The sequence below is a fragment of the Cololabis saira genome, chromosome 17, assembly GCF_033807715.1.
Source record: "Cololabis saira isolate AMF1-May2022 chromosome 17, fColSai1.1, whole genome shotgun sequence".
Lineage (NCBI taxonomy): Eukaryota > Metazoa > Chordata > Actinopteri > Beloniformes > Belonidae > Cololabis > Cololabis saira.
Genome location: NC_084603.1, coordinates 20,390,378 through 20,408,492, shown reverse-complemented (window position 1 = coordinate 20,408,492; position 18,115 = coordinate 20,390,378). Strand labels below are relative to the sequence as shown.

General features: G+C 37.7%; 1 protein-coding gene across 1 annotated transcript; it reads right to left on the bottom strand.

The window, feature by feature from the left end:
• Positions 1–4,500: 4,500 nt before the first annotated feature.
• Positions 4,501–17,886, bottom strand: LOC133463682 (exportin-5). Its single transcript, XM_061745362.1, has 33 exons — positions 17,696–17,886; positions 17,088–17,209; positions 16,928–17,000; positions 16,703–16,840; positions 16,239–16,421; positions 16,117–16,143; positions 15,839–16,024; positions 15,397–15,473; positions 15,263–15,307; positions 15,065–15,155; positions 14,810–14,893; positions 14,553–14,678; positions 14,392–14,482; positions 14,176–14,304; positions 13,407–13,522; positions 13,137–13,292; positions 12,978–13,019; positions 12,800–12,889; positions 12,501–12,700; positions 12,305–12,407; positions 11,312–11,493; positions 10,885–10,985; positions 10,697–10,793; positions 10,459–10,594; positions 9,821–9,919; positions 9,094–9,140; positions 8,553–8,662; positions 8,135–8,194; positions 7,958–8,052; positions 7,768–7,875; positions 6,906–7,043; positions 6,607–6,771; positions 4,501–6,374 (listed from the first exon to the last, which is right to left on the bottom strand). The coding sequence occupies exons 1-33, from the start codon at positions 17,795–17,797 to the stop codon at positions 6,228–6,230; spliced, it is 3,666 nt and encodes a 1,221-aa protein (XP_061601346.1). The 5' UTR covers positions 17,798–17,886; the 3' UTR covers positions 4,501–6,227.
• Positions 17,887–18,115: the final 229 nt, after the last annotated feature.

The following is an 18,115-nucleotide window of genomic DNA, read 5'->3' as shown; positions in this document are numbered from 1 at the left end:
GCTGCTGGGTGGGTAAAGAACACTAAAAGAAACAGAGAAAAAAACAAACGGGATTATAGGACACAGCATTATTAGTAACTCCACGTCACAGATTTTAAGTTGTACTGATGAGGATAATTGCCTTTAACACATTTCTGTGTAGTGTTAGTGGTAGAAACATATTAAACTACATGCAAGGTAGAAAAAGATTTCTTCAAGGTCAGCTTAGACAGGAGGAAATAACTGAAGTTGTGATGCAACCAAGCACTATTTCTCTATCAATAATCATCTTCTCCATCAGAAGCTACCAAACAGTGTAAAGCAAAAAATTACATCTCTCAATTTGTTATTTTTCTAAGCAGACAATGTAAGTTTAAAAGTGACATTCAATTTACCAAACACTGGTACCAACAGCAGGGCACCGTATCCAGCGCTCCTCAGAATGGTTTTGGAATAGTTACCCGTTGAACAACAAACCAGTTAACTGTTTAAAATCCAGACTGGAGCAGAGAAGAGCCCTTAACATTAAAACATAGTCATTTTTATTTTCAAGATTTAAAAAATTTTAATTTGCAGAAGTTAGTCTCAATATTATTATGATTTGTAAGGTTTATAGGACAAGCATGTGGAGCATGTGGAGCAGAGTGACTAACTACTTTTTCCTTTTAATCATTGATTTCAAAGGAAAAACATACTGAACAACATTGAATTCACGTAGCATTTGTAGGCAAAAGTTTGGATTTTTTTTCTTTATTTGTCATATTCTTCTACATAATAGCAGTGAGGGTGTCTCAAATGAGCAGTGGGGAAAGAATATTTTAGAGGGTCAGATAAAAAAGATTTCATTGTATTTTGGTAGATGGTTCATTTCTAATGCAATATTTGATCCAAACACAAATACTTTATTCTATCCCCAGATTTGTGAAAGGATTGGAAAATGGTCATGTTCCAAACATTGTATGGAACATGAACATGATTTATTGAAGTAAATGCAGAAATACCATTATTCAATAATTCTGTGTGGTGACAAGTTAAAGTTTAGTTTCAGAGATAAAAAGAGAAAATGTTTTCTGAAGTGTATCCTTAACAGCAACAATACTCAGTGTGTGTGTGTTTATAGCCAAGGTTCGGTAGTAATAATTACATGAAACACGGACTATGTAATCATATTACAAACTAGGAAAATTGTGCAACCATATACAATTTGTACAGTAGATATGGACATTTTGCCCTTTTAATTTACATTACAATAAGTACATATTATGTATATTACATATTTATTTATATCAAAATGGTCATCTTCAGCAAGACAAAATTCATATCTGTGGAATGATTAAAATAAATAAATGAATAATAATAGTTACTTTAAAAAAAACTGTAAAATCATCCTACACTTGTTTTTATATTAGAAATTTTAGTTGAGGTGAGGTTTGCAATATTTGAAGAAATTCAAAGACTATTACATTTTTAGGGGACAGGAAATGTTTGGGTTTCATTAAACACAATCACCTTTATTGGCCAGGTTTACATACAAATGGTGAATTTCCAGTCAGTTACCTAGCTATTTGTGTAAATGGGAAAACACCTGAATTTAAATAAAAATATATACATGAATCTTAAATTAACAAAAATGGTAAACTAATATGTACAGTACAACTAATAGTGCAAAAAATGATATAAAATAAAATAAAAATGGTATAAGGTTCAACACTGGGTGACTGACTATATTATTTTAAATTGTTTCCAAACTGTGTTTTATCATTGACATAAAACAGTGTTTTCTGCTTACATAAATATGTAAACATTTATTCCATAAAAGTATTTCACACTGCAAAACCAGATTAGATGTTGTTTCATAAAAATATGTGTGGAAAGGTGTAAATTAATAAATAGACTAGGAAGTATCTGCTACAGTATTCTGACAGAGAGAAACAGGTAAGTGTTCTACAAACTGTGATAGAACCATTATACTATTTCACTGTATGACATTACAAATGTAGCTGCTGTTGTGAACAACAACATCTACATTTGTAATGTAGCTCAAGGCTCTCACAGCTTCTTGTTTACTTTATTTCATTTCAGACTTGCAACACCACATACAAATATACAAAAGCATACACAAACAAAGCAACACTCAAACACCCAACACTACAAACATACTACAAGAACAACAATAAAATCATACAGCACATACACATACACTATTACATTACATTTAGCAGACAGCAGGCAGTTCAAGGCAGAAGGTGTTCTTGGAAGACAAACGTAGAGGGACGACTCTGCTCTTGTAGCCACCGATAACTTGAGAGGAGTCTTGACTGCGATCGCCTTCTGTAAGGAGATGGCAATGCCAGTCTGTGTTCTTGTGAAGAACACAGTGCTCATTAAAGGGTGTAAGCCTTTACAATTGAATTAATATAGGTAGGTGAGGACCCTGAGATCACCTTGTAGGCAAGTGACAGAGTATTATGCTTTATTTGAGCAGCCACAGGTCAAAGTGAAGGTCAATGAACAGAGGTGTGACATGTGCCCGTCTGGGTTGATTAAAGACCAGTTGTGCTGGAGCATTGTGTAGTGGTGCTTTCACTGCACAAGCTGGAAGACTGGCTAGGCGGGCACTGCAGTAATTGAGGCGGGATATAACCATGGCCTGTACCAAGAGTTGAGGCACATTTATTTCTTGAATGTTGTAGAGAATAAACAGTGACACTGGAGCAACGTGGTCAGAGAAAAATAATGAGTCAAACATGACACCCAGGTTCTTTGTAATCTCTCTGGGATAAAGAGAAGTAAAACCAATATTCATGTCGATATCAAGGCTGAACAAATGATGAGCAGAGAGAACCAGGACTTTGGTCTTAGATGGGTCAAGTTGAAGGAGGTGATCCTTCATCTATGCAGAAAGGTCAGAGAGGCAAGCTGAGATTCGTGCAGATTGTGGGGTCGTCTGATGGGAATGAAAGGTAGAGTTATGTATCATCTACATAGCATTTATGAGAAGCCGTGTAAATGAATAATCTGGTCTAGAGAGGTGGTGTATATAAAAAAGGGACCCAAGTACCAAGCCTTGGTGCACCCCTGTGGAGAGGGGTTGTAATAAAGATGTTTTCTCCTGCCATGAAACTTTGGAAGAATTCCCAGAACAGAAGGAAGAATGTGTTGATCCTGATATCCCCAGGTTTGAAGGTATAGATAGCAGTATGTTGTGGTTAACTGTATCAAAGGCAATAAATAGATCAAGCAGGATCAGCACAGATGACCAACTCGCTTCTCTTGCTGGTCTTAAGGCTTCTGTCACAGCGGAGCTGCTTCAGTGGAATGCCCCATTTGAAACCATGATTTATATCTAGAAGGTTTTATTGTGTAAAAGTCCATTACCTGTTTAGAAACGGCTTGTTCCAAAACCTTGGAAAGGAAAGGAAGCAGGGAGACCAGCTGATGGTTCTTAACAAGTGCAGGGTTGAGAACAACCACCCAGATACAACAACAGAAACATACAAAAACAGCATAATCACAAATATAAATCACCACAAACATACAACACCACATACACATACCACAGAGGAGTCTTGTATGGTTCTTAGCTCACCTCTGTATTTCATGACTGTCATAAACAAGAAATGCCGTGTTAGCCCCCTCTCTCAACCCGGAGTGTGAACTGCTCTCATCTTAAGTGACCACGTTTTTGTGAAATCAATTCCCATCCAAACCTGACAGATAAACTGAAAAATTGAGAATCCTAAAAACGTTTTTTTTTAGGGGGGTTATTTTAAATCAGGACATAAGCTATTTTAAAATTAGCATAATTTTCACATGTGCAGTAAAAAATTCACACTACATTTGTGAATGTACAGTCTGATAGATTACACCCAGATCTAAAAAGATGTAATCTCTAGACTGTTAAATAGAGCACTTTCAGAAAGACTATGGCATGGAAAAATTCATGGCACTACTGCTGGGAAACATTATTGTACAAATATTTAATTATCATGTCACCTTAATAACACATTTATTATTGTTAATCAAAATCAAGTAAATTAGTAGACTAAACCTTCAAGATGTTGATCTGATTACAATTACCAAATGGTTATTTTAGTGGAAACTGGTTGTTTACATGGCATTTTGTTTTGACCAAATGTTAAAATGTATATCAGTGAACATTTTCTAGAATGTGATATGTCTGCTCTATTTTTTTCCATATTTTGACTTATTGCAGAAGTTTAAAGATATGTCAGTCATGACAATTAAAAACTGCACAGTGAGAACTCAAATTATTCAACTTAAAATTTCTGTCTGAGTGAAGGTTCAATGAAATCTCCACAGCCACATCTAAAATGCTAAACTTCCACATAATGTGGGATATTCAAAACAATAAAATACACTTCCATTTATAGTATTCATAACAAGCATTATCTCCTTTGTACTTATATTTTAAATAAACAAGAGTATAGGTAATAGATTCTTCTTTTTTTAATAAAAATGAATACTTGCAATTTTTGACAAAAATATAAACCACACCACGCATTAAAAAAAACCTAATTTTCCATTTGTACAGAACATTTTAGTGTTAAACTTTTTTTTTTCTTTTTTCTTTTTAAATTGGCCAAATTTGAAAAGAAAATCAATCACAAAAAAAACCCTAATCACTAAGATGAAAAATTAAGAATCAAAATACATTTATTCCTTTCTGGGCAAGAAAGATGTCGACTTCCTATCTATTTAAAAAAAAAAAAAAAAAAAGGCATCTGATATGAAGACCTGTCTGTACGCAAGGAAATAGGTAATTCATTCTAACCCAGAACAGCAACCATGTATCTTGGTCTGAATCTACACAATAACTCGAAAAGAAAGAAAACACAACAAGAAAATGATCACTACCTGCCATGACAGCTTCGTAATAACTAAATATATTTAACCAATTATGCTTAAAAACAATCCCTTAGACAAATTGGAATGTAGTGCTGGTTCATCTTTCCCTGTATGACAAAACCAGAACATACAGACACAAAAAAGATCATGTGAAACATGTCAATAATATAAACAACTCAACAGCTAGTTAGGAAAAAAATAATACTTGGATTAAGCTACACATTATTTTCAGATTCCACCATTAAACAGTCTTTAAATTGTATACGTAGGCTTCTCTGACATAATGGCCTGCTCAACAATTTACAATCAGTGTTTGGCACAAATGTGGCTGCATTATTTGTAGTAAAACAGTACTTGGGCCATGTAAGTTGTACTCACAAATACACAGCTGGTCTCATATTAGATTTGACAATTACAATGATGACAAAAAAAACAACAATAAAACCATCAGCCTTTTGTTTTCATTTAAAGGTATATTCAAATAAAGTAAGTTCCCACGATCATAAAGTATTGTTTTGCTGAGGTACTGTTGGTACATCCTTCAAAATCAATCTATTTTGAAGCTCGTTCAGTTAAAGAAAATTACAAGAAACAGAAACGTGCAACAAGATTTGCCCTACTTTTTTTTCCTCTTTCACTTCAACCTGACATAAAACAGCCTTGACAGCTGCAGCATGGAAACGCATGTGCCATCACATCACCCGCCAAAATTATTAGACTTAAAAATAATAAATACATTTAAAAAAAAAATATAATAAATCACACACAAAATGTTTCCACGTGTGCACAAACCACAGAATAAAGACACATTCATACCTCATACCAATTACTTTTCTGAAAATAAAACTCTGGTTGGGTTCTGAGTCTGATTTCCATACATCTATGACACGGTACGTGTGTATGCAGCTTTACCCCAAAAACAACAATGGTCCAAATTAAAATGATAGAATTGCGAGTCGTCCTATATAAAAAGGGAGGCTTACGGTTGTTGTTTTTTCAGGAAAACAAAAATAAAAGGTTACTCAGTTAAAAGGATTTTGCCTTAACACAGTCTGACAAAAAAAAAAAAAAAAAGATAGTTTTAAACATCAAATATTTCCTATAGTTTTTCATAGCTTATACACCTATTTTATTTGTATACCGAAAGGAATGGGGAAGTACACAAAAAGATTCAAAACAAAAGTATGTGGAAAAAAAGTATAGGTGTATGGTTGTTTGTACACAAAAGAAAAGGTGCAGTGGTTCAATGAGAGGGAAAAAGACATACTCCTGAAAAGCAGGAATGATGTCAGATGATGCCTGATGTAGGTGGGGGAACCGTTTGTATACAGAGCTCCGTCTTCAGTCAGTATGAAGTCTGCTTGAACCAGTGTGGTCTCCTACGGGGCAGTACTCTCAGGACCGAAGAGAGTCTCAAGGCCCAGTGCTTCACTGCTCAGTACATCCTTGTCCGGCTTTGGCATTTTAAAGAGCGATGGAAGATTGCGGATATGAACCTCCTTCCTGAACTGCTGGCACAGAGCTTTCTGTTGGCGAGAGGAGAGGCAGAGAAGAGCTTTACAGAGACCTACAGCAAAGAATTTCATTAGATTGTTCACCGCTGTTGAAGTACTGCACATTTTCTGCTGCCGAGCACAGGAGATTTACAACACCACAATCACAGTGCTGAACAATGATTTCAGACCAGTGTCTGGTCCCATATGAAGAGGAAGTGATACAGGGAAAGCACTGCACTCTAGTGGTTGAAAGTGGCATTACCCCAACAGTTCCAGCAATTAACTTCTTGAACTGGTCTTTCCTCTTCTTCTCTCCAGCTTTTTTGGCATTGGGGTCCATGAGCCTATGGTCATACTGTTCCAGGGCCTCAAGACTTATGGTTGGGATTTGGGTCATCACTGCCCTCAGCTCCACATAGCGAGGCCGCTAACACAGATGGAAAGGAAGATGCATACAGAGCCCAGAGATTTAACAAAATTTCAGATCACACTTTTAATCTTAGAAGATACAGCATTGGGAAAAAGATATATACAGTGCAATGTAATTGCCTCGAGTCTCACCAGGTTTTCGTAAATGAACATGGCCAACAGAGAGAGGGTAGTGTTGCAGACTTCATGCTGCCCATGAACCTGAAGACCTCTAAGAACACTGGTAAAGAACCATGTGACGGCTTCGGGAAGAAGACTACCCCCTACGACCTGAAAACATGAAAAAATATACTTTTAAGTCTCCATTCAAGTCACTGGACGATAGTCAAGAGACTGAAAAGTATGACTCAGCAAACATTTCAAAATGTATTTAAATGTCTAAAATTATCCACTATATGAATCTGTATATTATTAAATTACATGTATTAAGTCCATGACTCAAACTTCTCTGATGTTTTCACACTCTAAATTTAAAGATCTCTCCATTAATTCAAATATTTACTTTCATAATCCTAAAAAGTTCTGAAAAGAAAAAACCCAAACAAAAAACAAAAGAAAGAATTAACTGAAAAGAAGTATTTGCAAGGTAGACTTCCATTATTGCCCAAAAACTCTTTAAAGCACTGGTGCCGTTTAACTGAGGTATTGCAGTTTACTCTTAGTAAAACATTTTTTTTTAATTAACCGTTCTTCTTAGTTTCTAGGAATTATTTCTCCATTTACACTTGCATCTTGCAATTTAATTGAAATTTTCATGTGCCTTTAAAAAAAAAAAAAAAAAAAAAGGCACCAAGAGTTGCAGGCAGGAATAAAATTCTTACTGCTACCGATTTTTTTTTTTTTTTTTTTTTTTTTTTTTTTTTTTTTTTTTTTTTTTTTTTTTTTTTTTATAAATGGGATTTGTGGGTGTTAGGAAAACAAAACCACAACAGCCCATCTTATTTTTAAAGGAAAGTGGCATAACAGAATAAACATGTTGTATCATGCAGGCTACCTGCCGCAGAAGAGCCCAGCAGACCATGGAAGCAGTGCGATGACAGTTTGTGGCATCTCTCCACGACAAGGAGGTAAAGGATAATGTCAACAGCGTCATGTAAATGCTCTGAGAAAGAAAAAGGATAAACATTACATACAGCTTTTAAAGATTGCTCCTCTGAATGCTGTGTGTTGCATCTCAGGCTGACCTCATGTTTCATCAGACATTTTCCCAGCTCTGTGAGGTCCTCTGTGGGTTGTGCAGGAGTTGGTATCTGAACTGTATCCATCATCACATCTTCCTCTGCAAGACATGATTTCAAGCTGAATTATAAAATTCTCCTTAACCTAAAAGAACTGAACCACAATTACAGTTTGACTCTTACCATCGATTTCCTCCTTGTTGGCTGCAGGTTCAGCCACTTTTCTGGAAATACAGCTCACAGCTAAGGGAAGGAAGAGGGTGGTTATTATTATCGCCCCATTGTAATTCAACTGACCACTTTATGCTCCGTCTTAAGAGTAAAAGCTGACCCAGCAGTAATGAACTGCATCCTAAGAAAACTCACAACTTTTCTCTGTCATCTTAATTTGGAATGTTTTTTAACCTGAAAAACATAACCAACTAAAGAACCAATCTTTGAACCACTTTTGACTACTAAGGATTTTTCTGGTGTAATTTATCTAATAATGCAATTATTAAATGTAACAAACAACAAAGTATTTGCACAACATTTTTTTAAAGAAACTTGTATGATATGTATCCAGTAAATGTATGTACTGCAAGTGAAAACATCTTCTTACTGAGAAGTTCCAGGACTTCTCTGGTGAGCAGACGCACTAACTGCTCCTCCAACATCTCCTGTGTCACCTGGCTCTCCTGACAGACCACGTGCTCCTCCTCATCTTCACCACTGAAAAATACAAAAAGGTCACCAGTGATTCATTTGTGACTTAATATAAGAGCAAGATCTAGCCACCGCTGTTTCTTTGAGTGTTTAACAATTTCAGAAAAGAAACTTCAGAGCTGTATTGAAATTATGCAAGTAACTGATAGCTTAATATTCTTAACATGCAAAATGAAAAAATACTGCTGCTACAGTGTCAACTGCAGTTTCACATTTAGCATATTCACTAATTATGGACCATTTACTACTACTACTACTACCACCATTTATCAGATGCTTTTTTCCAAAGCGACTTACATCTGAGAGAACACAAGCAAGAAATAAATCAAATAGGAGGGTACAGCGTGGATAAGTGCTGGTCAGACCGCTGAGAGTCCAGTTGGACACAGGTGCTTATCTCAATGATATACACAGCAAAACATCAGATACAAACATACTTTGTAGACGTCCTCTGGCTGATGACCTGCCACTTAATGTTGAGTCTCTATATTGTAAAGCAGAAGAAAGAGACAAAGATATGACATGTGTTAATAAAAGAAAAACAAAAACACACACTACTGAGGCTCAGATACTTCAGACATAAAGCTCAAATTATTAGCCTGTCAAGGAACCGAGAAACATATTCCTTAAATACTGACCAATGATTACTTTATTTATAAAGGAAGAAAAAAAATGTAATGTTAAGGCCTCTATTTGAATATATTTTTAAACCATTTTCGAAAGTCTGTGCTTTGTCTGATGAGGCCAAACTTGAGCTGTTTGTCTTTTTTTAGCAAATGAAGAGCAAAAACCTAAAGTTCATAGAGTTAAACATGGGGGTTCATGGTGGTTTTGCTGATTATCTTATTCAGATTCATAGTATCATAAGTAAAAAAAAAAAAAAAAAAACACTTCTCAAAAGACTAAGAAAAAACAAACAATCATGGAAGAATGGACTTAGAAGATTGCTCAAGAGAAATGTTAAACTTGGCAAAGAGCCATTGGTCAGTTGTAAATCATAAATACTACACTACTGATTATCTTTTATCACAGTTAATAACAAAATAAACTCAAAGCTTTTGGCTATGATTATTTCCAGGCACATGTTAACCATTTTGCTTGATTGCATAAAGGAGGATGATCATTTTGACTTCAACTGCAAGGGTTCAAGAACAGAATGGTGACCTGCATCATGTAGGTGAAGAGGGGACCCAGCAGGGGGCGTAGTAAGCTCTCATAGTACTCAGGAGGACAAGAGAGCACCAGTGGCTTCAGAAACAAACGTACAAGCATGTTAAGGAAAATATGACAGTGGTTTCTCAACCTTTTCAGGTCATAACCCTGATTGTGCACAACACTCTCATACCCCAGCGGTAACTGGGTCTGCACTTGTGTTTTTGTTTGTTCTTTTTAATTTTTGTATTTATATTTTTCTAGTCAGTGTGTTTTGTACTTTTACAGTTTCCACTCTACTGTTGTTGCTGCTGGAACTCCAATTCCCCAAAGGGAACCTACCCAAGGGATTAATAAAGGTTTATCCATCAATCCCTCCTTGTATAACCGGGTTGTTGGTTGTTAGCCCAAAATTCCAAATCACAGCTGCATGGCTCACAAATATGTTTAATAAATAAAAATTCTAATGCACATTTATCAATTGCACAGCTGATGTATTGTATAAACCAATCTAATCACCGTTATAAAATCAGCAACTCCATTTTGTTACATATAATAGTACCAGTCTAAATCACATAATACAATGAATTACAATAGAAAAATCTGGTAAACCAAATGAAAAGGAATGAGGGGGAATAAAAAAGGATATGAATCATTGGGCGAAGTCTGTGGTCTGGCACATGGTCAAGGGAGACAAAAGCAGATCCAGATATTCCCTCAGCCAGATTCTCAATAGTGTAGAACTCCTGCTGCAGAGACGGGCCTGCGTTACCCAGGAGATGGAAGCTGCAGAGGGAAAATAAGAGTAAAATGAGAAGTAGAATCTGTGCTGCAACTGCGTGGATGTGACACGTTAAAATAAAAACCTAATACAACTGCAAAACATACTAGTTATCACATAGTGTGCAGAAAAATCCCTGCATGCGCCCCAGGCTGCCTCTACACACAGGAGAGTCATAAATGTCCAGAGGATTCTGAGGGAGACCTGAGGAAGACACATGTTGAGGAGGTTCAACCAGTTTGTTCATATAAAATCTAAAAAAAAACAAAACAAGAATACACATGGATGCTCTTACCAAGAACTATATTTTTCTCTGCATCCATCAGTTCAAAAGCTCTAGAGAAGGTCTCGCTAAGACGAGCCATGTTCTCTGGGAGGAACAGACTGTTGTGAGTCCTTCAGGGAGAAATAGACAAGATTTGAACTTCACACATTTCTGATGTTTAATCAGGTACATTTAAAGAAAAGTATGTGGACAGTTTCAGCCTCTATACACTACCACAATCAATTTGAAATTAAGTAAGGAAGATTCAAGTGTTGACTTTCAGCTTTATAAGATTTAAGAAAACTATTTGGTCAATATTTTAGGATTTAAAGTCAGACTTACATTACAGCAGCTTGACTTTTTTAGTGTATAAAATCAAATCATATATTAAAAAAAAAAAAAAAAGTCTATCTAAATATTTATTGGACTATATTTAATATTTAAGGAGTAGAGGTACCTTATTAGAGCCAGTAAGTTGGGCAGGAAGGCAAGAAACTGTGCAGCACAGGGGTTTCTGTAGATGGGGGCTCCAGTAGTAGTGTAGCCCACCACAAAGCCTCCAGCTTTAGCTTCTTCCAGGTCTGCAGGCCAGCGTGCACGCTTCACCACCCCCAGCATGGCATACAAGCAGAAACTCAACTAGAAAAAAAAGGAAAGAAATATGGTTTATAGCCAACGATTTTAATACTGCACCATGAATTGTGTTGAGTGCAGCAATTTGAGCAAGACTGGAATATCTCAAAGCTTTTTTTTTTTTTTTTACAAACCTTGTCTGCACACATATTAATGGTTGATACCATACTGGTAAAAACCTAAGCCATATATAGGGGCATATATACGGGGCAGACCCCCGTTGGACAGGTATAGAAAATGGATGGATGGGTGTTTTATGAAATGTTTGTTGAAATTATTATTTTTTTCAATTGTGCATAAGGATTTTTGACAGCTGACATAATTACGAAAATGTGATTACCCAAGTGAGCAGAAGCCCATTTCAGAAAACAGCTCAATAAACTAAGTTAAAAATACTAACTTCTGTTTCACATTGAGGGTTTAGAGTTGGTGCAGTCTTAGATAAACATGTGCACTGTAAAGCCAACATCAATAGAGCTCTGATACCATAATTCACCATGGCAATGCCAACTAACGGAAGCAACCTTCCTACTTCTCATCAGTGGAATTTGAGCTTCTATGGCTAATGTACAATTCATTTGAGCACATCCTTCTGCAGAAAGGTAACATGGCTGCTGAACTGAAGTAAAGATAATTTGTGTGGGACAAATGACAGTGAGTGAATGCGTAATTTACATTTTTGAACTTATAAAAAAACAAAACAGAAGCAGCTGAAGACTGAGTATAAAACCATAATTCAGACAAGTACCTCAAATGTAACAGGCTTATAACTGTCACTCACTTTAATAACATTTACAGATTTTCATTCAACACTTACTCGCCCTCTGTTGAGGCCTGCTGCGTCTATTGTTTCACTTTGCTCGGGGACTGTCTGATCAGCTCCAACGAAGGAGAGGAACTTAACAGGATCCCACAGCACACTGAAAGACACCAAAATGACAAGACGATTATCTGTCATGACATCAAAACAAATCGCATCCAATTTAAAAAGGTAATAGAAATCCTTGAGACACCTCCTAATCTCTTCTGAGGTCCACTCCGCGACAACCGGAGCCATCAGTTCATCCAGGAAAGCTTTTTGCTTTTCAAAATTTTTAAACTGATTACTGATGAGCACCAGGGCTTCCATCAGTGAGCATTTCTCCATGTAAGTCGGCATGATGTTGCTTGAAAACAGCTTCTTTAGGTGACTGTGAAACATGTCAAAGCAAGGCTGGGAGAGAAAAAAAGAAAAACAATTACACAAATCTCAAACATTTATATACTATACCACGACAATATTTAAATTTAATTGGGATAGAAAGAGTATTACCAAGATGAATTGTGGAAAATCACGGCAAATTTTTATGATGGCTGAGCAGGCGTGTCTCCTCACGTTCTTTACAGCTCGAGTCCGAGGTACCTAGGACCATCAGTCGAACATTTTTCTTTTAATCTTGTGCGAGGAGAAGGAAATAATGGTGATATTTGGCTTTATCAAAGCAACTTACTCTGTTTTCCTGCTCAACTTCAAATGTGATGGCATTAAACAGCTGTAGGACCAAAACAACAAGGGGCCAATATTAATCAGCAGTATATTTTTGCAACAGGACGTGTATGGTAGATATATGCATAAAAATAATCTTTTGACCAAACTGAGTTTACTAGACCTTGTGGAGGATTTGTGGCAGAACTTGTGGCCTGTGGATGGCAAAAGGGAAGAGGGCAGACACGTTGGTGAGTATGCAGGACAGGATGAGTGGATCTTTGGTGTCGTAGTTCAGCACAGCCTGCAGCAGCTCCATGCTCTGGTCGATGGGCAACTTCTACACGCAGGAGTAGATGTGAAGCAGGAGGAAGAGAAACATTCACATTAGTATCACCAACATTATCTTTACTGACAAACTGTTTTTCTCTTTGTTTTACAGCGAGTCTTTTACCTCTTCCTCTAGACTTTTAAATATCTGAGAGACCACACACTCCATGAAAACAGTCATCGCATCCCACTTGACAACTGATGGAGACAGAAGGTAACACAGGCCCTCTGCAGTCTTAGCTGGAGGGAAGCAAAAAGAGGGGGTTAAGTTCACTTGTTACTAATGCATACATGGTCCTCTGTGATTATGATAAACTAGAGAACAAACAGAAAACCAAAGCACAGCTGAAACAAGCATCTGTGTACTGTCTTCTCTTTTGTTTTTCTGTTTAAAAAAAAAACAAAAAACTGCAGAGTATTTCAGTTGCTGCAGCAATCTGATTGTTTTCCAGACAAAAAATTATGGCATTATGATGACACTAAACCTTAAAAGGCCTTTCTAATTGGATGCAGTGCTCTAGATAGGATTTTCTATGTTTTGTGCAAGATCGCAACTTGGTGCTGCAGCAATCTTAGCACAACATAAGGACGCTTGTACTGTCCATGCACCCTAGTTTAAAAGAAAAAAAAAAAAAGTTTTGTCTTGGGGAGTACACTGTGACGACATCTCAATGTGTCCAATTAAAGATAATCTGACAGAGCAAAAAAAAAAAAAAAAACAATGAATGGGAAGCTGTTTATGGCATCCCACTTTCCTGAGTTGTACAACACGGGTTTAAAGATTTAATGTGGCATAAAGAGGAAAGTTTTAGTGAGGAGAGAAATCTCCAACAACTTCACATGTATTTAAAAAGCAGTCAAAATACATCTGCTACTGCAACTCAGTCACTTACATGTTGTATCTCCAGGATCAATTGGGCTGGTGATCTGATAATGTAACCACTCTGCTGCTGTCTGGAAAGCTTCCAGAGGAACAATGCGAGTCGCATACCTCAAAACGTCTCCTTGTTGAGCTCGATAAGCTGCAAACCATAAAAATGTCTCAATAAGAGGATTGAGGAATATAGCAAAGGTACTATTTCACCCCTATCTGAATCATTAATACCTACAGATGAAAAAGGAGTTGAAATCTTCATCGCTGTCAAAGTCCAGACGGGAGTACTCACAACTCGGGTTATCGTCTCTTGATGGGAAACCAGTCTAGAGAGAAAGAGAAACCACTCAGTACCAGCTTAGCTTCCATTCATCCTCACCTGCATCACTGACTCACCTTGATGAGGCTGTTCAATGACACTTTGAGGTATTTGGTGGCCATCTCCACAACGACAGCATCTTTTGACAGAGTTTCATGTCTGAACAAAGCTCCCCAAGTTGAAAGAGTGCAAGATTTCAAAAACTACAGGGAAAAAAAATTAAATAAAAAATAAACAGAGGGGTTACAGAAGGATTCAAACTCACATATACACACTCTTTTCCACAGAGGAATTTAGGAAATAGTTTCAAGCCCAACTCTTTATTTTGTCTCACCTGACTGGAATGTGTGGTGAAGGATAATAATGCTTCCATGTACTTGCTGATATTTGCAGGTACGTCAACCTTTACATCTGAACCCTGTGGAAATCGCAAACAGACAAACTATGTAAGCAATGGAAAAAATAAAAACATAATTTTTTTTTTTTAAAAAGGTGGAGGGCCTTCAAAAAGTCACTACTCCTTCGAGAGAATTTCTGCTTTGGATAAACAGCAAAGGCTTCATGTGTGGTTGTATGAAGACAAACTCACCACTAACGCACACAGCTGGAATCCCAGAGCACACAGAACCTGACAGAGTCGCTTCAGAAAGATGTAACGCCTCTCCACCACCTCCACTGCTCTGAAGATGTACAGATAAGACTGCAATGTGAGTCAGAACTAGATATACTGAATAAGCTTTTGCATCTCACTGTGTCCCATAGTAGGAGGACATGCTGCCCTACTTACGGTGTTTGAGAGGTATTTGTAGGTATTGCCAGTCCATCTGCTGACCTGTAAACAGACACAAAAACCATGAAATAGCAGTGAATGGTGGGTTGAAGTCTACACAGTGCATAGATGAGGGAAGCAGTTGTACTCACTGGGCTGCAGAAAGGATGTAGTCGATGGCCACGTCATCAAACAGCAGCATGAAAGGCTTCCTGTCCTCTAGTTTGCCCTGTGGAAGAAATTAAAACAGTCTTTTGTAGCTTGTTAAAAATATCCACTGACAAAAACAAACAAAAAAAATGGGTGGCATAGTTTATTGCAGTAATACTCATATAATTCAGTGTTCAACAAATAATGAAGAAGTAGTCTAACAATCCAACTGCAAAACAATTCCTCTGATGTGGTTACTTAATACTGAAACATGTCCATCTGGACTAGAATCAAATATCACAGAAGCTGGGACTTAGTGATTGACTGATGGTGGATATTTTGAGGGGATATTTAAAAATCCTGTGTATAACTTTAGTGTTTTATAGATGATCTGGAAGGGTTCAGAATCACAACATTAGAGTGCATGTTATCATTCCAACTCACCCTCCTGCTCAAAGCAATTAACAGACACTCGGAAGCCTCCAGCTGCAGCTCCGGTTCACCCAGCAGCAAGCATAACATCTCCAGCAGATGAGAGTTTCTGGAGGTGATGTGCACCAGAGACACCCAGTCTATGTAACCTGCAAGTGTGTTCAGCGTCGCCACAGCAACTCGACAGTGCGCTCTGGCCTTTGTGCATGTGAACGAAAAGGCAGAAAAGTGAGTAAACAACCCAATCAGTTCAATGAGAGTATGATTTCAGAGAAGAGATGAACTTATACCTGTACTTCATGTCCAGGTAACCCTTTCTGGGTGATTAAAAAGAAAAAAAAAAAAAGTATGAGGCAACATAATAAGGCAACAGTTCACAATCAATCTTTTAACGATATCAGACCGCACTGACCACTTTGCGATACTCCTCAACATTTGATTGCAGAATAGTCAGCAAGAAACTGAAGATGCTATCCATGTTTTGGGTGAGTGTCTGCTGGATGTCTCTGCGTCGCTGGGTGGGCAGCGTCTGAAAGGTGATCACATCCTCTGCAAGCCTCAAAAGTATCCACATGACCAGTTCTGTCTGCACCTCCTATGACGGGCACAAGTTATATTTTTACATTAATATTTTAGCTACATATTTAAAAAAATAAAAATGCATATTTGGTAAAATAATTTAATTAAGATTAATAAAATAGTTTAACTGAAATATTTGGGTTTACAGTTGGAAGATGATGTCTAATGCAACATGAGTATGACTAATCCCCCACTGGAATTTATTCACATTGAGATTATAGCATAACCTTATTCAATTAAAATCCACTCTGGAGAATAAAACAAGTGGTGCTTCCTAAACAATGTCATTTTACTCACCCCTTGGCTCGTGAGGGCTTCCATCTCTTTCAGCATATCTGGCCAGTGTTGGGGCCATTCTCTCTTTATCATTTCCACTATGATCCGCGACAGGGCATCTTTGACGTGGCTCTCCTCCTCCAGGATAGAACGAACTCCCTAAGAAAATGAAATGACAGGTGTAGATTCAAGCCAGTCAGCATTTTAGCTGAACCATAAGATAGATGGTTACAGTATGCAACTTACATTTGACAACAGCTGCATAGCACACTCTTTCAACTCTACTTTCTCTTGTTGCTGCATGTTGTTCCATCGGAACCTGAAAGATAAAAATTGCTTGAATATGCAGCTTTTAGGCTTGTTAAATCTCAGTACCTTTGACGGATGCCATTTCTGTTTCACTCACTTGATGACGTGCTCCAATATTTGCAGACCGAAGTGTCTCACTACAGCTGGCTGAGCTTTGTCAGCCAGTTGTAAACCACATGGGACACAGAAGGAGCTTGTCTCTTTAAATTCTTCACAAAACTGTGTTTTAAAAAGATACAGCTCATTATTTCACACACCACTTAATTATCTGAAATGTCTAAGGTTATTATGCAGGTGACGTTTGAAATAACCTGACATTAGCATCCACATGCATGGCATCAGAAAACATAAATTAAGAGCATAAAGCTAAGCTAGCAGCTAGTTCCGTTGCCCTTGGCAACACGCTGTTAGTTACCCTCATTAAATGCACAATTTTTTCAAAAAAAATCCCCATATCTGGTTATTTGTATGAATGAATGCATAAAGTCAACAATGAAGGTGTGTGGCAATCGTGGCACATTTGGCCAGCTCGCAAAGCATCTGTCATTTTCAGTGCACACTTTATGTAAACTCGTGTTTACATTCGAGCGGATTTAAACCATAATACCAACTCATACTTCACCGCAGGCACGTGGTTGTACATGTACAACAGCGACTATGAATGGCCAGTGCGGCTACCTAGCAGCTAGCTGGCATTGCTGTTACCTTTAGGGCCTCCAGTCGGTAAACTTGGCTCGTCTCTGCGTCCATCATCACAGTCACAGCTTTGATGAGCTGCTCGCACATGGTAGCCACCTGATCGGCCATTACTTCAGGTAGAGTGTAGCTCACAGGTGAGGAAAAAGCAAGCAACTCCCTTATGCAAAACACCTGCACTGGTGTGCTGCGCCCAGACAGGGATGGACCAACGTGCACAAAACGTGCTGCTGCTGCTGCTGCTGTTAGCGGTCTGACGGCCGCCGCGGGGAATTCTGGGAGTTGTAGTCCAAAGCGAGTTCAGAATCAGAATCAGAAAGAAGTTTATTGCCAAGTAGTTGAACAGTACACACAAGGAATTTGTTGTGGTGATTGGTGCATGGGTGCAGATCCCGGGGGGGACGGGGGGGACATGTCCCCCCCAATTTC